This window comes from Aquarana catesbeiana, linkage group LG03 (genome assembly GCF_042186555.1).
Source record: "Aquarana catesbeiana isolate 2022-GZ linkage group LG03, ASM4218655v1, whole genome shotgun sequence".
Classification (NCBI taxonomy): domain Eukaryota; kingdom Metazoa; phylum Chordata; class Amphibia; order Anura; family Ranidae; genus Aquarana; species Aquarana catesbeiana.
Window position 1 is genome coordinate 216,104,766 of NC_133326.1, and position 24,657 is coordinate 216,129,422.

At 42.7% G+C, this 24,657-nt stretch overlaps 1 protein-coding gene across 1 annotated transcript in view; it reads left to right on the plus strand.

The window, feature by feature from the left end:
* GRM8 (glutamate metabotropic receptor 8) overlaps positions 1-24,657 on the plus strand; it is a 1,893,470-nt gene that overhangs the window by 1,555,838 nt on the left and 312,975 nt on the right. Inside the window, exon 8 of the mRNA XM_073619763.1 lies at positions 518-654. Within this exon, the coding sequence (XP_073475864.1) occupies positions 518-654 (137 nt within the window). The remainder of the gene's footprint in view (positions 1-517; positions 655-24,657) is intronic.

Below are 24,657 nucleotides of genomic sequence, written 5' to 3' on the forward strand. Positions count from 1 at the left end.
TTTGTTCAATAGAAAATCCGACAATTGTCCGATGGAGCGTACAAACGCTCGGATTTTCTGCCAACAGTCTGTCATCACACAATTCCCATTGGAAAATCCGATCGTGTGTACAAGGCTTTAGTCTCAGTGTGCAGTGTACATTTTGCAGGGTAGATGCTAATTCCCTGTAAAAATCATTATGTGTGGTTCTTTTATTTTTCTTTCTCCCTCACCAATTATAGTAGTAAAAAGCAATATGAAAAATTATATTTTAGATGTTAAAATACTTATTAGTAATAAGTGATAGTTTATTTTTTTAATGTAATTTTGTTAGGTTTTTTCATGCCACATGTTTGGAAATATTTGCACATTTTAATATAGTTTTAATATAGTTTGTATCAATATCAATTACAGTAAATTTTTTTACTGTGTACAAAACCATTTTGCTTTAATGGGAAACTCATGCTGATAAGGTTATTGTTATAGCTAACATTTCAGGTACCAGTTTAATGTGTCCTTTAAATATATCATTTTTTAGGTAGTGCTGGAACACCAGTTACATACAATGAAAATGGAGATGCTCCTGGACGGTATGACATTTACCAGTACCAAATCATAAACAAGACAACAGAATACAAGATGATTGGACACTGGACAAATCAATTACACCTTAATGTAAGTAGAATTTTTCTGCACAGTTCTGACTCTTTTGTATTATATTAACAAAAGTATTTTTTTGATATTTCTATAGTAAATTGGCTAGTTTGTTAACAAGCATAAATAGATAGCATTGCAATGCACATTATCATATGCATTCCATGTGTGAACCCAGCCTAATAGTACTAAAATTGCATACAGGATTAAGTTATAAATTCACAAGTTGAAATATAATTGTATAAGAAAGCTGCATATACAATCCACATAAATACCTTTCCTCAACTGTAGATTTCTTTTACTTAAGTAGAGGATGTGATACAAAACGTATGACTTACAAACTTTATAAACACAATGTAATAGACTGTACATAACCTGTAATAATGAATATTTATATGTAAAATAAAGACTTTAAACTGATACGTAGACAATTTTACAAACATGTTTATAACCTTGTAGACCTAAAAAAATAGTATTTCAAAAATATAGTTTACCTTTTATTCTTCATTTGTTGTACATGAACATTGGTGCACACAATGGCCTCAATGTGTGTCACAACCCAGCAATGCCAGTGAAGAAAATCTGTTATTACTAGTTCACTTTCCCTAGGTAACTATAAACTTCTGAAAGACAAATATCCATGAAGGATAAAAGAATGGTGGATATGTCCTACTTTTCTGTGTTTCCGCAGGGTCATCTTTCAGTACTGATCAAATGACCAGCAGTGAAATAATTGCTGTGGAAGCTTCACCCCCTATTCTTTTCTAAACCTAAGAGTGAAATAAAGAAAAAACAGGCAAAAGTGCAAACAAATATATATTTACACCTTTTGTAACAATATAGTTAGTAGTAGGGATGAGCTTCGAGTTCGCGTCGAACATCGGCTGTTCGCAAGTTCGCCAGCGAACAATTTGAGGTGTTCGCGGCAAATTTGAATGCCGCGGAACACCCTTTAAAAGTCTATGGGAGAAATCAAAAGTGCTAATTTTAAAGGCTTATATTCATGGTATTGTCATAAAAAGTGTTTGGGGACCTGGGTCCTGCCCCAGGGGACATGGATCAATGCAAAAAAAAGTTTTAAAAACGGCCGTTTTTTCGGGAGCAGTGATTTTAATAATGCTTAAAGTGAAACAATAAAAGTGTAATATCCCTTTAAATTTCGTACCTGGGATGTGTCTATAGTATGCCTGTAAAGGGGCGCATGTTTCCCGTGTTTAGAACAGTCTGACAGCAAAATGACATTTCAAAAGAAAAAAGTCATTTAAAACTACTTGCGGCTATTAATGCATTGCCGGTCCGACAATACACATAGAAGTTCATTGATAAAAATGGCATGGGAATTCCCCACAGGGGAACCCCGAACCAAAATTTAAAAAAAAATGATGTGGGGGGTCCCCCTAAATTCCATACCAGGCCCTTCAGGTCTGGTGTGGATATTAAGGGGAACCCCGGCCAAAATTTAAAAAAAACATGGTGTGGGGTCCCCCTCAAAATTTATACCAGACCCTTAAATGCTTCTTCTTTCTTCTTTCGGTTTCCTCCATCTTCTTCTGGACCCCCAGATCCCGGCCCTCCCCCCTGTGTGAAATGGTAAGTACCATGTCACTAAAAAACTGTTAAAAATGTTAAAAATGACAAGAGACAGTTTTTGACAATTCCTTTATTTAAATGTTTCTTCTTTCTTCTACCTTCCTTCGGTTTCTTCCTCCATCTTCTGGTTCTTCTGGTTCTTCTGGTTCTTCCTCCGGTGTTCTCGTCCGGCATCTCCTCCGCGGCGTCGGCGTCTTCTTCCCTTTTTCTTCTCGGGCTGCTCCGCATCCATGATGGCATGGAGGGAGGCTCCCGCTCTTCTCTTCATCTTCTTCTCTTCATCTTCTTCTCTTCATCTTCTTTTCGGGCCGCTCCGCATCCATGATGGCATGGAGGGAGGCTCCCGTCAATGGAGGAAGAAACCGAAGGAAGGTAGAAGAAAGAAGAAACATTTAAATAACATTTTTGACAGTTTTTTAGTGACATGGTACTTACCATTTCACACAGGGGGGAGGGCCGGGATCTGGGGGTCCCCTTGTTAACCACAGGCCAGGGTTGTGGGGATGAGGCCCTTGTCCTCATTAACATGGGGACAAGGTGTTTTTGGGGCTACCCCAGAGCACCCTCCCAATGTTGAGGGCATGTGGCCTGGTATGGTTCAGGAGGGGGGCCGCTCTCTCGCCCCCCCCTCTTTTCCTGCGGCTTGCCAGGTTGCATGCTCGGATAAGGGTCTGGTATGGATTTTTGGGGGACCCCATGCCATTTTTTTTTAAATTTTGTCGCGGGGTTCCCCTTAAAATCCATACCAGACCTGAAGGGGCTGGTATAGATTTTGAGGGGAACCCCACGCCATTTTTTTTTTTCATTTTGGCAGGGGTTCCCTTTAATATCCATACCAGACCTGAAGGGCCTGGTATGGAATTCAGGGGGACCCCCCACGTCATTTTTTTTATTTTGGCCGGAGTTCCCCTTAATATCCATACCAGACTTGAAGGGCCTGGTATGGAATTTAGGGGGACCCCCACATAATTTATTTTTTTAAATTTTGGTTCGGGGTTCCCCTGTGGGGAATTCCCATGCTGTTTTTATCAATGAACTTCTATGTGTATTGTCGGACCGGCAATGCATTAATAGCCGCAAGTAGTTTTAAATGAATTTTTTTCCTTTGAAATGTCATTTTGCTGTCAGACTGTTCTAAACACGGGAAACATGCGCCCCTTTACAGGCATACTATAGACACCCCCAGGTATGAAATTTAAAGGGATATTACACTTTTATTGTTTCACTTTAAGCATTATTAAAATCACTGCTCCCGAAAAAACAGACGTTTTTTAAAACTTTTTTTTGCATTGATCCATGTCCCCTGGGGGCAGGACCCAGGTCCCCAAACACTTTTTATGACAATAACTTGCATATAAGCCTTTAAAATTAGCACTTTTGATTATTCATGTTCGTGTCCCATAGGCTTTAACGGTGTTCGCATGTTCGAACAAATTTTTTGCCTGTTCGCATGTTCTGGTGCAAACCGAACAGGGGGGTGTTCGGCTCATCCCTGGTTAGTAGTAAAAACAGAAAATAAAATAGTGAAATTCTATGAAACAAAAACAATTTATTTGGCGGTGAATGAAAAGGAAAGGGCATGACATTAAATGGGACATACCATAAAGAAACATACAGTCAGGTCCATAAATATTGGGACATCGACACAATTCTAATCTTTTTGGCTCTATACACCACCACAATGAATTTGAAATGAAACGAACAAGATGTGCTTTAACTGCAGACTTTCAGCTTTAATTTGAGGGTATTTACATCCAAATCAGGTGAACAGTGTAGGAATTACAACAGTTTGTATATGTGCCTCCCACTTTTTAAGGGACCAAAAGTAATGGGACAATTGGCTGCTCAGCTGTTCCATGGCCAGGTGTGTGTTATTCCCTCATTATCCCATTTACAAGGAGCAGATAAAAGGTCCAGAGTTCATTTCAAGTGTGCTATTTGCATATGGAATATGTTGCTGTCAACTCTCAATATGAGATTCAAAGAGCTGTCACTATCAGTGAAGCAAGCCATCATTATGCTGAAAAAACAAAACAAATGTATCAGAGAGATAGCAAAAACATTAGGTGTGGCCAAATCAACTGTTTGGAACATCCTTAAAGTGGTGTTCTGGCTGAAATTATACTTTTTAAATAAAAATCCCCCTATAATATACAAGCTTAATGTATTCTAGTAAAGTTAGTCTGTAAACTAAGGTCTGTTTTGTTAGTTTATAGCAGTAGTTTTTTTATTTTATAAACTTACAGCAGGCCGTGGCCATCTTAAGTGTGGGCATCTGAAGCCAGACTGTATTTCTTCCTGGATCTCCTCCTTGCAGATCTCGCACATGCTCAGTGCAGCACAAGCAGTGTAATAGGTTTCATGTCAGGTTTCCATAGCAACGGCAGTGTCAGAGGAAGTTGCCGCCCCTTCCCAGAAGGCATTGCAAACAGGAAATGATGCGATGGGCCGCGGCCAGGGAGGAGGAAGTGAAAAATTAATACAGCAGATATACAGGAGGTGCTGAGAAAAAAAATTAAAAAATATCCAATTTGTTTACAGTGCACAGTTCAGTGAGGGATGCTGAAGAGTTGTAAAAGTGGGTGGAACTCCACTTTAAAAAGAAAAAACGCACCAGTGAGCTCAGCAACACCAAAAGACCCGGAAGACCATGGAAAACAACTGTGGTGGATGACCGAAGACTTCTTTCCCTGGTGAAGAAAACACCCTTCACAACAGTTGGCCAGATCAAGAACACTCTCCAAGAGGTTGGTGTATGTGTGTCAAAGTCAACAATCAAGAGAAGACTTCACCAGAGTGAATACAGAGGGTTCACCACAAGATGTAAACCATTGGTGAGCCTCAAAAACAGGAAAGCCTGATTAGAGTTTGGCAAACAACATCTAAAAAAGCCTTCACAGTTCTGGAACAGCATCCTATGGACAGATGAGACCAAGATCAACTTGTACCAGAGTAATGGGAAGAGCAGAGTATGGAGAAGGAAAGGAACTGCTCATGATCCAAAGCACACCACCTCATCAGTGAAGCATGGTGGTGGTAGTGTCATGGCGTGGGTATGTATGGCTGCCAGTGGAACTGGTTCTCTTGTATTTATTGATGATGTGACTGTTGACAAAAACAGCAGGATGAATTCTGAAGTGTTTCGGGCAATATTATCTGCTCATATTCAGCAAAATGCTTCAGAACTCATTGGACGGCGCTTCACGGTGCAGATGGACAATGACCTGAAGCATACTGCGAAAGCAACCAAAGAGTTTTTTAAGGGAAAGAAGTGGAATGTTATGCAATGGCCAAGTCAATCACCTGGCCTGAATCTGATTGAGCATGCATTTCACTTGCTGAAGACAAAACTGAAGGGAAAATGCCCCAAGAACAAGCAGGAACTGAAGACAGTTGCAGTAGAGGCCTGGCAGAGCATCACCAGGGATGAAACCCAGCGTCTGGTGATATCTATGCGTTCCATACCTAAGGCTGTAATTGACTGCAAAGGATTTGCAACCAAGTATTAAAAAGTGAAAGTTTGATGGATGATTGTTAATCTGTCCCATTACTTTTGGTCCCTTAAAAAGTGGGAGGCACATATACAAACTGTTGTAATTCCTACACCGTTCACCTGATTTGGATGTAAATACCCTCAAATTAAAGCTGAAAGCCAGCAGTTAAAGCACATCTTGTTCGTTTCATTTCAAATCCATTGTTGTGGTGTATAGATCCAAAAAGATTAGAATTGTGTTGATGTCCCAATATTTATGAACCTGACTGTAGGTATTAATAAGGAGCTGAACAGCTTTCAGTGCTATCTGCCTAAGCTGCTTTACTAACTGGTTATATATAATGATGGGCTCAGGCATGTTCACAACTCCACGTGCCCATGCCCGCGCCCGCCAGGAAGCTGACACTGTGCAGTGCTAATCACAGGTAGTGAGACATTTCCCGATCTGTGCAGCCATGGATCGGAAATTTCTCACTGCCTGTGATTATCCTGGTGGGTGTGGGCACGTGGAGTTGCCAACATGCTTGAGCCCATCCTTAGTTATATATGTAAATGTATTTTAATGTCATCTAAAATATTGATTTTTAGGTAGTGTTTCAAGACTAATATACTGTATATATTCCAAATTAGCAGGAGTTAAACCTTTCTTTAGGCTCCATTCACACTAGTATGATTTCAGATGCAACTTGAGTCTTACAGAATCGCATGACAGTGGAAAGATTACTTTTATCAGGGGTGGGAGAGGCCCCCCTCATGCCGCTCTCCGGTGCCCTGTGCCTCTTGCCGGAGCCGTCGGCAGCGGCGGAGGCAATCACGTCCTGACCCTGGCTTGGCATGGAGATGAGTGAGGGGAAGATGGTCCCCACCCATCTCCATACCACTGCAGGGCGGAATAGCGCTTAAAGGGACATTTTTTATTGTTATTTTTTTCAAATGACATAATTTTTTTTCTTTTATTGCATTTTAGTGTATTTAGTGCATTTTAGGCCCTGTCATGCTTTTTCTCTATTACTAATGTTTACATCCCTTGTAATAGGAATAAAAGTGACACCATTTTTTTTTAAAGAACAGTGTAAAAAAATAAAATAAAAGGTAAAATAAATAAGAAAAATAAATACATTTTTAAACGTGCCCTGTCCTGCTGAGCTCGCGTGCAGAAGCGAACGCATACGTGAGTAGCGCCCGCATATGAAAACAGTTTTCAAACCAAACATGTGAGGTATCACCGTGATCGGTAGAGCAAGAGCAATAATTCTAGCCCTGGACCTCCTCTGTAAGTCTAAACATGCACCCTTTAGAATGTTTTAAACGTCGCCTATTGAGATTTTTATGTTTCAATGGTTTTTCATAAAACAATTAACAAAGATCTCAACATTTCTTTGAGCATTGCACAGTGGTCGTTATACATCATACGTACAAAATACACAGGGAATCTATCACATGTGTTCACAAGAGCAGTTATAATTTTTGCTGTAGACTGTATTTCATTTTTATTTTTTTCCCCCCACATTTATGGTGCATGTAACATATCCTACTGTGGTTTTTCCTCCGTACTCATCTTATCATAGCCTACTACCAAGTGCAGGCTTTATCTTATGTGTCCCTGGGTACTGCCCTCCCGCCTGGAAACACCAGCTCCCCCTCCTAACATTGGGGGAGTCTGGCCTCCAGGTCTCGGGGAGACCCCCTCCGGACCTCATCAAATCTATGTCTTGTCGAGATAAGGGAGGGAATAGATCATAGAAGAGAGGAAAGGGGGGAGGGATCAGAGGTAGTGGGGGTAGAGTTGGGAAAAAGGGGTTAGGGAGGGAAAAGGGGGGGCTCCACGCTCTGTACGTCATTCAAGAAGGAACCTTGTTTGTAATTGTCCAGGGATAATTTGTCAAATAACTGATCCATGGATCCCACACTTTATTAAACAGTTTCATTTTATCCTGCACCATTGCTGTTAGTCTTTCATTTAGCATAAGCCATGACATTTTGTGTTTGAGCTGGTCAAATGGTAGGGCTGCGGACCTCCAGTTTCTTGCTATCGTGATTTTAGCTGATATAAATATGAACGTGAGAAGCCTTCGTTGCTGCTTTGAGGCTTCAGCTACCCTGCCACCCAGGAGTGCGTGCTTCGCGGACTTTGCCAGGTTAATCTGGGTAAGGGTGTATATAAAGTTGTAGACCCTGATCCAAAATCTCCTGACCTTGGGACATGTCCACTATATATGATATGCTGTCCCCACCTGACCGCATCCTCGGGGTGGCTCCGGGCACAAAAGTGGCCAGTCTGGCCGGTACCATATACCATCTTAATAAAACCTTATAGTTGGCCTCTATAATGGAGGTGTTGGTGAGCAATCAGGATGCTGCCATTGTTATCTAGTGCCATTCCTCGAGATCTAAGGTTTCTTGAAGATCTCGTTCCATAGAGTCATATAATTCAGCTTTATCGAGATAAATGTCAATATCGTATATATAGCAGATATCTGGCCCCTAAGTTTATCATATTGTTTACACATATGTTCCATGGGAGTCATTGTCGCTAGGTCACCCCTACGTGCTAAGGTTTGCATATAATGGCGTATTTGAGTGAATCTATAGTATTCAGTATTTGGCATTTGATACTTATCCACCAAAGATCTCTCGGATAGCATACCTTTATGATCGCAGAGATCTGCTATCCATATTAGGCCCTTGTTGGTCCATCATTCAAATGCAGGGGGAGTGAGGCCGGGGGGTGAATTCTCTATTTCGCAATAGAGGTGCTAGTGGGTTGTGGGGTGACTTAAATTTTTGAGATCGTGAGAGTCTATCCCAAATTTCTAGCGAGAAGGAAAGAGTAGAACATAATATAGTTGATCTCTCCTTCATTGGTAGCCACATAATATGTGATATTGGGTTAAGGTGACAGGAATATGATTCCATGGTCATCCATATTGCTTGGGATTGCTGGGAGTGAAACTTGGTAAGTTGGGCCAGCTGAGCTGCATTAAAGTATTATTGTAAATTAGGCAGGCCCAGTCCCCCCTTCTGTTTTGGAGTGTACATTGTACCTTTGTTCATCCTGGGCCTTTTGTCCCCCCATATAAACTGAAGAATCTTTTTTTGAAAGGTTTGCAGGTCTGAGCAGACTAGTGACACCGGTAAAGTACGAAATAAACTTAAAACCTTTGGTAAGGCATTCATTTTTATCAAGTGTAGTCTGCCAAACCACGATGGGGAGTGTATCTGTCATCTAGCTAAGTCTTCTGTCAGCCTTTTGAACAGGGCCATGTAGTTTTGTTTGTATAAGTTTTGTACGGACAATGTCAAACGTATTCCTAAGTACGAAAGAGCTTCTGGCTCCTATTAGAATTGGTGGGATTGTTCCAGTGCTTTCTGGGTGGAACTCTGCTGAGAGAGGTTTAGTGCCCTAGACTTACTGTGATTGATTTTAAGGCCTAAGATTTCTGAGAATGGTTGTAATATAGCATATAGATTGGGGAGGGAAAGAATATGTGGGGACAAAGCCAACAGGAGATCGTCAGAAAAAAGTGACCCCACCCCCCTCTGACGTCATAAGGGATGCCACAGGGAAGTCCCCGTGCGTCAGAGGGTGTCAGGGTCACCGGGAGGCCCCGCCCTCCATTATTTAAGAACCGTCAGAAGACGTCATACAGTGGGAGCCTCCCATGGATGCGGAGCGGCCCGAGAAGAAGAAGGGAAGAAGACGCCGTGGAGGAAGATGCCGGACGAGAACACCGGAGGAAGAACCAGAAGAAGAAAGGATGGAAGAAGAAACCGAAGGAAGATAGAAGATGGAAGATAGAAGAAAGAAGATCGAAGATAAAAGAAAGAAGAAGCATTTAAATAAAGGAATTGTCAAAAACTGTCTCTTGTCATTTTTAACGTTTTTGACACTTTTTTTGTGAAATGGTAGGGGTACTTTTGTACCCCCTTACCATTTCACACAGATGGCAGGGCAGGGATCTGGGGGTCTCCTTGTTAAAGGGGGCTTCCAGATTCCGATAAGCCCCCCCACCCACAGACCCCCACAACCAACCGGGCAAGGGTTGTGGGGATGAGGCCCTTGTCCCCATCAACATGGGGACAAGGTGCTTCAGGGGGCTACCCCAAAGCACCCTCCCAATGTTGAGGGCATGTGACCTGGTATGGTTCAGGAGGGGGGGTGCTCTCTCATCCCCTCTTTTCCTGCTGCCTGGCAGGTTGCTTGCTCGGAAAAGGGTCTGGTATGGATTTTTGGGGGGATCCCATGCCATTTTTTTTTATTTTGGCACGAGGTTCCCCTTAAAATCCATACCAGTATAGATTTTGAGGGGGACCTCACGCCATTTTTTTTTTAAATTTTGGCCGGGGTTCCCCTTAATATCTATACCAGACCTGTAGGGCCTGGTATGGAATTTAGGGGGACCCCCACATAATTTTTTTTAAATTTCTAAACTGTTCTAAACATGGGAAACATGCGCCCCTTTACAGGCATACTATAGACACCCCCCAGGTACGAAATTTAAAGGAATATTACACTTTTATTGTTTCACTTTAAACATTATTAAAATCACGGCCGTTTTTAAAACTTTTTTTTGCATTGATCCATGTCCCCTGGGGCAGGACCCAGGTCCCCAAACACTTTTTATGACAATACCATGCATATAAGCCTTTAAAATTAGCACTTTTGATTTCTCCCATAGACTTTTAAAGGGTGTTCCGCGGCTTTCGAATTTGCTGCGAACACCCCAAATTGTTTGCTGTTCGGTGAACTGGCGAACAGCCGATGTTCGAGTCAAACATGAGTTTGACTCGAACTCAAAGCTCATCCCTACCTGTTACCCTTTTCCTGCCCTGTCTTGCTCCCAACTCCCACTGCTTGATCTCCTGTGTATGACCCTGGCTCGGCTACGATTTTGGTATTCCATATCTGCTGTATATACTTAGTTTAGACAGTTATTCTTTATGGGTCACTATTTGGTTATTTGATTTGTTTTGCACAGTTTGGTATGTTGGAGGTGCGTTTATATCTTTGTTGTTCATTTATCTTTTAAATAAATTATATTATTTTACACTACTTGTGTCTGGCATTCTCTGGCAGCCCACACATTTCTGGTGCCCCCAGTTCCTGACAGAGATCCACCCCTGTCATGAGGATGCGGAGGGAGAAGAACTGGAGGGATCTTTTAGGTCTGCGGGTGCACGTAGGTCTGCGAGTGCACGTAGGTCTACGAGTGCCTGTGTATTGTCTTGTTGAGTACCTGTGTATTGTCTTGTTGAGTATAAGTGTCAGAAAGCTAGTTGTTAGGTAATTTGGACAGGGTATAATCCCCAATCCTCAATAAATTTAATAGGTACAATGCCCGGGGGTGTGGAAAGGCGACTCGTTGTACATCTTGCGGCATGTATGTGTTCAGCACTGAGAAGTCCCTCCATACTAAAGGAGAGCCAAGAGCGTACATGGCAGGTGTCAGCAGGGGCCAGGACAGAGGTGGGTGGAGACAAAGACGTGCAGGCACTAGGAAAGAGTAGATGGGTGACAGTCAGGAGGGGTAGAGAGGGAAGTGCCAGGGAAGCCAATCCAGGGCTGGAGCATCTAAATACGTACACTCCATTGAGTGACATTGGTGAAACCAGTCAGGGACCAGCACTGCTGGAGCTGAGGGATTCTCCTAGCTGCCGGGGGAAGAACTCCTCCACTGAAAGTGGGGGGGAAGCAGAAGGAAAGGAAAGACAGATTCTGGTTGTAGGGGACTCAATTCTCAATCTGTAACAAAGACCTGAAATTCCGAACTGTATGTTGTCTATCGGGCGTTCGGGTTCGGCACATCTCACATCTGGTGGACAGATTACTGGGAGGGGCTGGGGAAGACCTAGCTGTCATGGTGCACGTTGGCACCAATAACAAAGTCAGAGATGGAGTGTCCTAAAGAACGATTTTAGGGACTTGGGAGCTAAATTGAGGAAAAGGACCTCCAAGGTAGTATTCTCAGGAATACTACTGGTACATCGAGCCACACCAGAAAGGCAGAGGGAGATTAGAGAAGTAAACAAGTGGCTGAAGAGCTGGTGTAATAAGGAGGGGTTTGGGTTCCTGGAGGACTGGGCCGACTTCTCAGTCGATAACCAGTACTATAGAAGGGATGGACTGCACCTAAATGAGGAGGGTGCAGATCAGCTGGGAATGAAGATGGCCAAAAAGTTAGAGGGGTTTTAAAACTAGGTGATGGGAGGAGGGTCCAGAGGTAGAGATAGTCAGTGCAGAACATATTCCAGAGGGTAGTATTGGGGACATTAGTGGTAGGTTGACCAAAGCACATAAACCCAAGGTAAGTATAGTAGCAAGTCCAAGTTGCAATCTCGGAACACCCAATAAGAGGATGATATGCGACCGATCTAAACTACATGCATGTTCACTAGGGATGAGCTTCGAGTTCGAGTCGAACTCATGCTCGATTCAAACATCGGCTGTTCGCAAGTTCGCCGAACAGCGAACAATTTGGGGTGTTCGCGGCAAATTCGAATGCCATGGAACACCCTTTAAAAGTCTATGGGGGAAATCAAAAGTGCTAATTTTAAAGGCTTATATGCAAGTTATTGTCATAAAAAGTGTTTGGGGACCTGGGTCCTGCCCCAGGGGACATGGATCAATGCAAAAAAAAAGTTTTTTCAGGAGCAGTGATTTTAATAATGCTTAAAGTCAAACAATAAAAGTGTAATATCCCTTTAAATTTCGTAGCTGGGGGGTGTCTATAGTATGCCTGTAAAGGGGCGCATGTTTCCCGTGTTTAGAACAGTCTGACAGCAAAATAACATTTCAAAGGAAAAAAAGTCATTTAAAACTACTCGCTGCTATTTAAAACTATTGCCGGTCCGACAATACACATAAAAGTTCATTGATAAAAACGGCATGGGAATTCCCCACAGGGGAACCCCGAACCAAAATTTAAATAAAAATAACGTGGGGGTCCCCCTAAATTCCATACCAGGCCCTTCAGGTCTCGTATGGATATTAAGGGGAACCCCGGCCAAAAAAAAAAAAAATGACGTGGGGGCCCCCCTAAATTCCATACCAGACCCTTCAGGTCATACGGGGGGGCCGGAATCTGGGGGTCCCCTTGTTAAAGGGGGCTCCCAGATTCCGATAAGCCCCCCACCCGCAGACCCCCACAACCACCGGCCAGGGTTGTGGGGATGAGGCCCTTGTTCTCATCAACATGGGGACAAGGTGTTTTGGGGGGCTACCCCAAAGCACCCTCCCAATGTTGAGGGCATGTGGCCTGGTACGGTTCAGGAGGGGGGGGCGCTCTCTCGTCCCCCCCTCTTTTCCTGCAGCCTGCCAGGTTGCGTGCTCGAATAAGGGTCTGGTATGGATTTTTGGGAGGACCCCACGCCGTTTTTTTTTTAAATTTTGGCTCAGGGTTCCCCTTAAAATCCATACCAGACCTGAAGGGTCTGGTATGGAATTTAGGGGGACCCCCATGTCATTTTTTTTTTATTTTGGCCGGGGTTCCCCTTAATATCCATACCAGACCTGAAGGGCCTGGTATGGAATTTAGGGGGACCCCCACGTCATTTTTTTTTAAAATTTTGGTTCGGGGTTCCCCTGTGGGGAATTCCCATGCCGTTTTTATCAATGAACTTTTATGTGTATTGTCGGACCGGCAATGCAATAGCCGCGAGTAGTTTTAAATGACTTTTTTCCTTTGAAATGTCATTTTGCTGTCAGACTGTTCTAAACATGGGAAACATGCGCCCCTTTACAGGCATATTATAGACACCCCCCAGCTACAAATTTTAAAGGGATATTACACTTTTATTGTTTGACTTTAAACATTATTAAAATCACTGCTCCTGAAAAAACGGCCGTTTTTAAAACTTTTTTTTGCATTGATCCATGTCCCCTGGGGCAGGACTCAGGTCCCCAAACACTTTTTATGACAATAACTTGCATATAAGCCTTTAAAATTAGCACTTTTGATTATTCATGTTCGTGTCCCATAGACTTTAACGGTGTTCGTGTGTTCGAACAAACTTTTTTTCCTGTTCGCATGTTCTGGTGCGAACCGAACAGGGGGGTGTTCGGCTCACCCCTAATGTTCACCAATGCCAGGAGCCTGGCGGACAAGATGGGTGACATAGAGATACTGTTGTATGAGGAGGATTTGGACTTTGTGGGAATTTCAGAGACCTAGTTCAACAGCTATCATGATTGGCTTGCAACCATTGAAGGGTATACCCTTTATCACAAGGATAGAGAGGGTAAAAAATAAGAATAATGTACAAGTGAATGTGAGAGATGACATTACTAAGGGAGCTAGGGAGGAGGTGGAATCCTTATGGGTAGAGCTCCAAAGGGATGAAGCTAAGGGGAAAAGAATACTGGGAGTATTCTATAGGCCCCCTAACCTGAGGGAGGAAGGGGAGACAGATCTCCTATCACAATTTGGATTAGCAGCAAGGATAGGAAGTGTTATCATAATTGGGGATTCTAATTATCCAGACATAGACTGGTCGGAGGGAACCATGCATTCATCTAAGACTCGCCAGTTCCTAAATGTCTTGCAGGACAATTTTATGGGTCAGATGGTAGACACATGAAATAAAATGTTACTGGGTCTACTGAATACCAACGATACTGACCTGATCACAGATGTGGAAATATGGGGCAATTTAGGTAACAGCGATCACAGGTCAATTGGCTTCAGTATAAATCACACAAATAGAAAACATAAGGGGAATACAAAGACACTGAATTTCAAAAGAGCCAACTTCCCTAAACTACAAACCTTGCTAGAAGTAAAAAAAATGGGATAAAATCTTAGTAACAAAGAACACAGAGGAGAGATGGGTTTGCTTTAAGAGCATATTAAATAAGGGCATTAGCCAATACATCCCAATGGGTAATAAATTTAAAAGAGTGAACAAAAGTCCTGGATGACTCCAATGTAAAAATGCATATAAAAGCAAAGGAGAAGGTCTTCAAAAAATACAAGGTGGAGGGATCATAATCAGCATTCAGAATTATAAAGAATGCAACAAGAAATGTAAGGGTGCAATAAGCATGACTAAGATAGAACATGAAAGACACATAGCGGAGGAGAGCAAAAAAAATCACAAGAAATTCATTAAGTATGTAAACAGTAAAAAAGGGAGAACAGACCATATTGGCCTCATAAAGAACGAGGAAGGACATCCAGTTACAGTTTTTATCCCCATGACACATCACAGGAAGCACCTCCATGGTTAACAGAGAACAAAATTAAAATTAGACTTGGGAAACTTAACATTAATAAATCACCGGGACCAGATGGCTTGCACCCGAGGGAACTTAGGGAACTCAGTCAAGTAATTGCCAAACCATTGTTCCTAATTTTTGCTGACAGTCTACTGACTGGAATGGAACCAGCTGATTGGAGAAAAGCCAATGTAGCACCAATATTTAAAAAGGGCCCAAAATACATCCCTGGGAATTACAGACCAGTTAGCCTAACATCAATAGTATGTAAATTCTTGGAGGGGATGATAAGGGACTATATACAAGATTTTAGTAATGAGAATGGTATCATTAGCAGTAATCAGCATGGATTCATGAAGAATCATTCTTGCCAAACCAATCTATTAACCTTCTATGAGGAGGTGAGTTGCCATCTAGATAAAGGAAGGCTCGTTGACGTAGTGTATCTGGATTTTGCAAAAGCATTTGACACAGTTCCCCATAAATGTTTACTGTACAAAATAAGGTCCATTGGCATGGACCATTGAGTGAGTACATGGATTGAAAACTGGCTACAAGGGCGAGTTCAGAGTGTGGTGATAAATGGGGAGTACTGGGAATGGTCAGGGGTGGGTAGTGGGGTCCCCCAGGGTTCTGTGCTGGGACCAATCCTATTTAATTTGTTTATAAATGACCTGGAGTATGGGATAAACAGTTCAATCTCTGTATTTGCGGACGATACTAAGCTAAGCAGGGCAATAACTTCTCCGCAGGATGTGTAAACCTTGCAAAAAGATCTGAACAAATTAATGGGGTGGGCAACTACATGGCAAATGATGTTCAATGTAGAAAAATTTAAATAATGCATTTGGGTGGCAAAAAAATGAATGTAATCTATACACTGGGGGGAGAACGTCTGGGGGAATCTAAGATGGAAAAGGACCTGGGGGTCCTAGTAGATGATAGGTTCAGCAATGGCATGCAAGCTGCTGCTAATAAAACAAACAGAATATTGACAGGCATTAAAAAGGGGATTAATTCCAGAGATAAAACGATAATTCTCCCACTCTACAAGACTCTGGTCCCGCCGCACCTAGAGTATGATGTCCAGTTCTGGGCTCCAGTCCTCAGGAAGTATGTACTGAAAATGGAATTTGGGGTGTTCGCGGCAAATTTGAAAGCCGCGGAACACCCTTTAAAAGTCTATGGGAGAAATCAAAAGTGCTAATTGTAAAGTCTTATATGCATGGTATTGTCATAAAAAGTGTTTGGGGACCTGGGTCCTGCCCCAGGGGACATGGATCAATGCAAAAAAAGTTTTAAAAATGGCCGGGAGCAGTGATTTTAATAATGCTTAAAGTGAAACAATAAAAGTGTAATATTCCTTTAAATTTCGTACCTGGGGGGTGTCTATATTATGCCTGTAAAGGGGTGCATGTTTCCCTTGTTTAGAACAGTCTGACAGCAAAAGGACATTTCAAAGGAAAAAAAGTCATTTAAAACTACTTGCGGCTATTAATGAATTGCCGGTCCGACAATACACATAAAAGTTCATTGATAAAAATGGCATGGGAATTCCCCACAGGGGAACCGCGAACCAAAATTAAAAAAAAAATGACATGGGGGTCCCCCTAAATTCCATACCAGGCCCTTCAGGTCTGTTATGGATTTTAAGGGGAACCCTGCGCCAACATTTTTTTAAAAAATGGCGTGGGGTCCCCCCAAAAATCCATACCAGACCCTTATCCGAGCATGCAACCTGGCAGGCCACAGGAAAAGAGGGGGGATGAGAGAGTGCCCCCCTTCCTGAACCATACCAGGCCACATGCCCTCAACATTGGGAGGGTGCTTTGGGGTAGCCCCCAAAAACACCTTGTCCCCATGTTGATGGGGACAAGGGCCTCATCCCCACAACCCTTGCCCGGTGGGTGTGGGGGTCTGCAGGCAGGGGGCATATCGGAAACTGGAAGCCCCCTTTAACAAGGGGACCACCAGATCCCGGCCCTCCCCCCTGTGTGAAATGGTAAGGGGGTACAAAAGTACCCCTACCATTTCACAAAAAAACTGTCAAAAATGTTAAAAATGACAAGAGACAGTTTTTGACAATTCCTTTAAATGCTTCTTCTTTCTTCTATCTTCTTTCTTCTATCTTCTATCTTCCTTCGGTTTCTTCCTCCATCTTCTTCTTCTTCTGGTTCTTCCTCCGGTGTTCTCATCCGGCATCTTCCTCCGTGGCGTCTTCTTCCCTTCTTCTCCTCGGGCCGCTCCGCAACCATGATGGCATGGAGGGAGGCTCCTGCTGTGTGACGCTTCTCCTCTTCTGACGGTTCTTAACTGCTTGCCGACCGCCAGCTACCAATTGACGGCCAGGCGGCGCAGCTCTACAAAATATGTAGAAGAATACATATCGGCCTAAACTGAAAAAAAAATTTTTTTTTCAAACGTGTCACTCTTCTTTTGTTTATAGCGCAAAAAATAAAAACCGTAGTGGCGATCAAATACCACCAAAATAAAGCTCTATTTGTGGGGAAAAAATGATAACAATTTCATCTGGGTACAGTGTTGCATGACCGCACAAATGTCATTCAAAGTGTGACAGAGCTGAAAGCTGAAAAATGGCTTGGAAGGGGGTGAAAATGCACTGTATTGAGGTGGTTAAATAACGGGGAGGGCGGAGCCACCTGGTGACCCCACCCCCCTCTGACGCACAGGGACTTGACGGGGACTTCCCTGTGGCATTCCCCGTGACGTCAGAAGGGGGCAGGGTTACATAACGGGTGACCCCGCCCCCCTCTGACATCACGGGGAATGCCACAGGGAAGTCCCTGTCAAGTCCCCGTGCGTTAGAGGGGGTGGGGTCACCGGGTGGCCCTGCCCCCCGTTATTTAAGAACCATCAGAAGAGGAGAGGCATCACACAGCGGGAGCCTCCCTCCATGCCATCATGGATGCGGAGTGGCCCGAGGAGAAGAAGGGAAGAAGACGCCGTGGAGGAAGATGCCGGATGAGAACACCGGAGGAAGAACCACAAGAACCAGAAGAAGAAGAAGATGGAGGAAGAAATGGAAGGAAGATAGAAGATAGAAGATAGAAGAAAGAAGATAGAAGATAGAAGAAAGAAGAAGCATTTAAATAAAGGAATTGTCAAAAACTGTCTCTTGTCATTTTTAACATTTTTGACAGTTTTTCTGTGAAATTTTGTACTTTTGTACCCCCTTACCATTTCACACAGGGGTGAGGGCTGGGATCTGGGGGTCCCCTTATTAAATGGGGCTTCCAGATTCCGATAAGCCCCCTGCCCGCAGACCCCCACAACCACCGGGCAAGGGTTGTGGGGATGAGGCCCAAAGCACCCTCCTAATGCTGAGGGCATGTGGCCTGGTACAGTTCAGGAGGGGAGGGGTGCTCTCTCGTCCCCCCCTCTTTTCCTGCAGCCTGCCAGGTTGCGTGCTCAGATAAGGGTCTGGTATGGATTTTTGGGGGGACCCCACGCCATTTTTTTTAAAAAAATTGGCACGGGGTTCCCCTTAAAATCCATACCAGACCTAAAGGGTCTGGTATAGATTTTGAGGGGGACCCCACACCATTTTTTTTTAAAATTTTGTCCGGGGTTCCCCTTAATATCCATACCAGACCTGAAGGGCCTAGTATGGAATTTAGGGGGACCCCCACGTAATTTTTTTAAAAATTTTGGTTTGGGGTTCCCCTGTGGGGAATTCCCATGCCGTTTTTATCAATGAACTTTTATGTGTAATGTCGGACCGACAATTCATTAATAGCCGCAAGTAGTTTTAGATGACTTTTTTTCCTTTGAAATGTCATTTTGCTGTCAGACTGTCAGACTGACAGGGGTGTTCGGCTCATCCCTAGTTATGACAAAAAGTTGCAAGCACTGAACCTGTTCTTTCTGGAGAAGAGACGCTTGAGAGGGGATATGATTTTCAACATACAAATACCATACTGGTGACCCCACAATAGGGATAAAACTTTTTCGCGGAAGGGAGTTTAACAAGACACATGGCCACTCATTAAAATTAGAAAAAAAGAGGTTTAACTTTAAACTACGTAGAGGGTTTTTTACTGTAAGATTGGCAAGGATGTGGAATTCCCTTCCACAGGCAGTGGTCTCAGCGGGGGGCATCAATAAGAAACTATTAGATAAGCACCAGAACGACCACAACATACAGGGATACACAATGTAATATTGACATATAATCACACACGTAGGTTAGACTTGATGGACTTGTGTCTTTTTTCGACCTCACCTACTATGTAACTATGTAGAAGACCAGAGGGAGAAGACGGGAGGAAGAAGACATGGAGCTACGATAGGGGACATTCTTCATTTTTAAACTCACACACTGTTTTTTATTTTTTTGTTTTGTTTTTTGGTGTGGGGTTCCCCCTCAAGATCCATACCAGACTCAAAGGGCCTGGTATGGATCTGGGGGAGGGACCCCACGCCGTTTTTAAAAAAAAATTTGGCGTGGGCTTCCCCCTCAATATCATCAGAACAGAAGTCGCATGCTACAAGTCAGATCAGTTAAGATGATGATCCCGACTTCCATTTAAAACATGCCCAAGTCGGACCAAAGTAGTGCATGAAGCATTTTCAAAGTCAGACCAGTTAAAACGGCTCTCATAGGGAACAATTAATTTTGACATTTCATACGACATGTCGGACCAGCTGACAGATATATTGTTTTTATATATATACAGACACACACAAATGTTTTGCCTTTCATTTGGTGTCAAGTTTTGTGAGGCGAGGGGAATTAAATTGAAGGTAATATTTAAGAGGTTAAGAGAGTGAGCAAATATGTGCTTGTGTGTGAAAAAGTATGCTTTAAGCCACTTTCACAAATATGCATTCAGCTAACGCACATTAATGCAATGCACAGTAATACATACCACTCTCTCATTGCAGTGCCATTCTTTCAGTGGGGGTTGACGGATCTATGCTGTAATACACCCCAACTCACATACCATGTGTTTCCTTCAAAACAGGCTTCAGGTCCAGTGTTTGCTGTGTTGTGGTACATTGGCAACACTTTTAAAACAAATGGACTGCTGTACCATGATATATGTTGGCGTGTGACACAAAATGTGATAACACGAGTGTGGTGATACAACATTAAGATGTTTAACTTTATTCTTGTAGCTAATTTTCATCAGCTTATTCTAGGTAATCTGGATCCAAAGAAGGCCTCTCTTAATTGTTTACTATTTATATCTTAACCTTTACTGGCCCATTTCTTGTATTTCTCTAAAGGCATGTGCTATACTGAATAATTTTTTTCCTATATCCTATGAGTTTTGATTGCTGTTGTCAGCTGAGACCCTGCCGCTACCCTACTGCTTGGATTCACCTGAGATCATACGCTCACTTTCTTATGCTGCCCAGCATTGAAAAGGCTAAATGAGGACATGACTTGCTCTATTATTAGTTGTCTGAAAAGTATTTATTTTACCTAGGCACTGATTTTCCTGACTTCAGCATCACTGTTATTGGGCAGCAGAGTGGTTTACAGAAAAAGACTGTAGTTATTGATAATGTGAGTGGGAATGTGAATGGGTGGCACTGTGGACGGGACTGTAGGAGTGTTTGGGATAGATCAGACTCCTGTCCTGTTAATCTATGCTGCACAGTGGGTGGATCAGACTCCCAGTTGTATCCATCCACTGTTCAATATAGATTGACAGACTAGGAGTCTGATCCATTCCAAACATGACCACAGTCCCACCCACATTGCTGCCCAGTCAGACTCCATATACCAGGGTATGATGGGATTTGTGTCTTAAGAAGCCAAACTCTAATAGGAAGTGATATCACTGATTCAAAGATCCCTCCTCCAAGAGCCTGGGTATAGAGGAAGATTCTGTGCAAAGGCATGATGTCACAGCTTTTTAAAACTGTGAGCTTTTTTACATACTATGCAGTTTTTTTTCAAAATTACAATAGCATTTTTACTTATCTAATTACACAGCACTATTCTACAGTTTTATCACCCTCCCGGAGTTCTTCTTTAAGTAATACTAAGAAAATGATGTATAAAATTTGTTTTCCACAAGTAACAGCCATACAAATTTCTGCTTCACTTTCGATACATGAAGCATATTGGCTTTTCCTAGTAAAATATTCAAGAACCTTAAGTGGATATGATCACTTTGATTGCCCCATAGGAAAAACTTCTGTCTGATTTGAAATACCTTGGCTGAACTATAGTTTAGAACTTCAGGCTGCAGTCTCTTTTGGGAACTTCTCAAGTGTTCAAAAGCACCACATAATAAATACAATTCATAGGGTTTCTTTTACTGCTTAAAATATTGTGTTTGGGCATGGGATGTACATTGGATCTATTTTTTTAAGAGGTATCCTCTTGAGATTAGCTCCAAGTTTTACAGGCCTAGCATAGCCTATGCTTTATAAAACAGTTCAATAGACTGAAAAAATATAGATTCAGCAGATCAAGAATAGATACTCTAGTAGAAGTTAAATTAAACATGAAAATTGTTTTTTATAGTATCGCCTTCTTGGATAATGTGTTTCAAAAATTACCACATGTTGAAAATAATGCATTTTATGAAGCAATTGAATGGAATTGCAGAGGGAATACACTTATGGAAAGTAACATAAAGTGCATTATTTTTCAGTTCAGTAAACCTCTGCTATGAATAGAAGATGTTAGTAGCAGGCTTGAAATCTGGTTTGTTTTAGACCGACAGTGAAATAAGTGGTTTTTAAATTCTTTGCAGATAGGAAAGTTCAATGTATAGTACAATGATTCTCTTGTCATAGCCATCTGCACCAAAGGATTTCTTACCTTAATATACACTGCTAAGCTACTAAATATTTAAGCACATTTCATTTGTTATTGTGAAGCAATTCCTCATAGTGTTATCATATTCACTACATTAGAGCTGGAAGAAGGAAGCATACGCTTATGTTTACCGTAGCCATATATTTGAAAGTACTAGTCAATGGGTTGCCTAAGAAATGTGTGTTCTGTTTGTGCTCAAAAAATTCTTTCTGAAGAAAAGCTTCAAAGTCTCCAGAGTGTGAACATTTGAGTGATTATAATTATATAGATTTTTTTCCAGTTTCTATATATCCACTGATATATAATATGTGCATATATTTGTCATCACAAATATTTTATGGAATATATAATATCCTAATATGTAAATAGGATTTTTTTTTAACTGGGTTGGGACTTAAAAGTTAATTTGCTAGTTTAACATAATCCAGCATTATGAACTGACTAAGGCCCCTTTCACGCAATCGGACCGTTCAGCGGATGTCAATGGAGACATGTCCGCTGACATCCGACCCGGTCCGATCCGCTGAAAGCAGACAGATGGCCCTACGTCCGGATCCGTCGCTGGCGGATCGGGTGAGATCTGATGAAAACGGACATGCTGTCCGTTTTCATCCGATCCCTCCATAGGCAGCAGCAGCGCCAGACAACACCTGTCATTCGCCGGCTCAGCGGAGATCAGCGGAGAGATCTCCCGCTGAGCCGGCGGACCGAGGCGGACTCCGTGGAAGCGGAGTCTGCCTCGTGTGAATGAGGCCTTAGAATTATTTTTTTAAACTAAATAATTGTTACTTTTTAATTAGACCAGGCAGAATTAAAGAATACAAAATATGTAAATTAGGCAAATGTCACCACCCTAACTCACCCTAACTACTAAATCCTCAATCTGAAAGTGCATACTTGATGCAGTGTCTCAATCAATGTCCAGGGGGGTTGGTAAGAAGTTGAGTACTACCTGTTAAATTTCCTTGTAAGATGAAAGAGGCACCAGGGGTACTCTGGTTTTTTTTGTGGGTATGCAAGGTGTAAATGAGTTTAACCACTTCAATACCAGGCACTTAGACGCCTTCCCGCCCAGGCCAATTTTCAGCTTTCAGCGCTGTCGCAATTTGAATGACAATTGCACAGTCATACAACACTGTACCCAAACAAATTTTTTATCATTTTGTTCCCACAAATAGAGCTTTCTTTTGGTGGTATTTGATCACCTCTGTGGTTTTTATTTTTTGCGCAACAAATAAAAAAAGACCGAAAATTTTGAAAAAAAACACATTTTTCTTTGTTTCTGTTAAATTTTTTTGTAAATAAGTACGTTTTCTTCTTCAATGATGGGCACTGATATGGCTGCACTGACAGGCACTGATACGGCGGCACTGATGGGCACCGATGAGGTGGCACCAATGAGGTGGCACTGATGAGGTGGCACTGATGGGCACTGATGATGGGCACTGATAGGTGGCACTGATGGGCACTGATAGGTGGCACTGGTATGCGGCACCTATGGGCACTCATAGGCGGCACTGATGGGCACTCGTAGGTGGCATTGATTGGTACTTATGAGTGGCACTGATGGGTACTTATGGGTGGCACTGATAGGTGGCACTGATGGGCACTGATAGGTGGGCACTGGTGGGCACTGATGGGCACAGATGGGCACTGACAGGTGGCACTGATGGCCACTGACAGGTGGCATTGATGACACTGATTGTTGGCACTGAATAAACTGATTGGTGGCATTGCTGGGCAGAACTGAAACATAATGGTGCCAATCAGTGCCCATTTGTGGGCACTGATTAGCACAGATTGGGCACATTGGGCACATGTGGATAGCCATGGGGTACATACCTGGCCATCCACATGTTGCCCCTTCCCTGGTGGTCCTAGTGGCGATCCCTGGTGGTCCAGTGTGATTATCTGAGGGCCAACAATCAGCACAATCAGCGCAGACCCCCCCTGTCAGGAGAGCCGCCGATCGGCTCTCCTCTACTCCCGTCTGTCAGACGCGAGTGAGGAAAAGCCAATCAATGGCTCTTTCTATTGACATCGTGATCAGCCGTGATTGGACATGGCTGATCACGTGGTAAAGAGCCTCCGCCGGAGGCTCTTTATCAAGATCGGTGGAGCAGTGTGTCAGGCTGACACACCGCTCCACCGATCGATGCGATGCGCACCCCCGCAGGTGCACGGAGGCATGTTATCCTGCTGGACGTCATATGATGCCCAGTCAGGATAACTGAACCACTGCCTGGCCGTCATCTGCTATGGGCCGGGCGGGAAGTGGTAAAAGTGGTGTTCCGGCCAAAATTATACTTTTTAAATAAAAACACCCCTATAATACACAAGCTTAATGTGTTCTAGTAAAGTTAATCTGTAAACTAAGGTCCATTTTGTTAGGTTATTACAGCATTTTGAAAGTTTATAAACTAGCAGCAGACTGTGGCCATCTTAAGTGTGGGCATCTGAAGCCAGACTGTATTTCTTCCTGGATTTCATCCTTGCAGATCTCGCACATGCTCAGTGCTGCACAAGCAGTGTAAAAGGTTTCAGGTCAGGTTTCCATAGCAACGGCAGTGTCAGAGGAAGTTGCCGCCCCTTATCTATGCAAATCTCCCCTCCCCTCCTCCCTCCAGGAACCAGGAAATATACTGCATGTACAAGGAATATTATTCAAGAAATATATATATCTATCTCTTGTTATATATTTATCTTGTTCTGTGTGTGTATACACACACACACGCATATCTACACTCGGCGGCTACTTTTTTCTGTACAGCTTTTCATTTAAAAAAATAATAATAATCTCAGCAACACAATTCATTTATGCATATAAATGTATTAAAGACGACTTTATGAAGTTCAAACTGCGCATATTAAAAATGTAGAAAAATAGGGCTTGTGTTTTGTTTTTATATGGGATGGGATGGTGGGAGT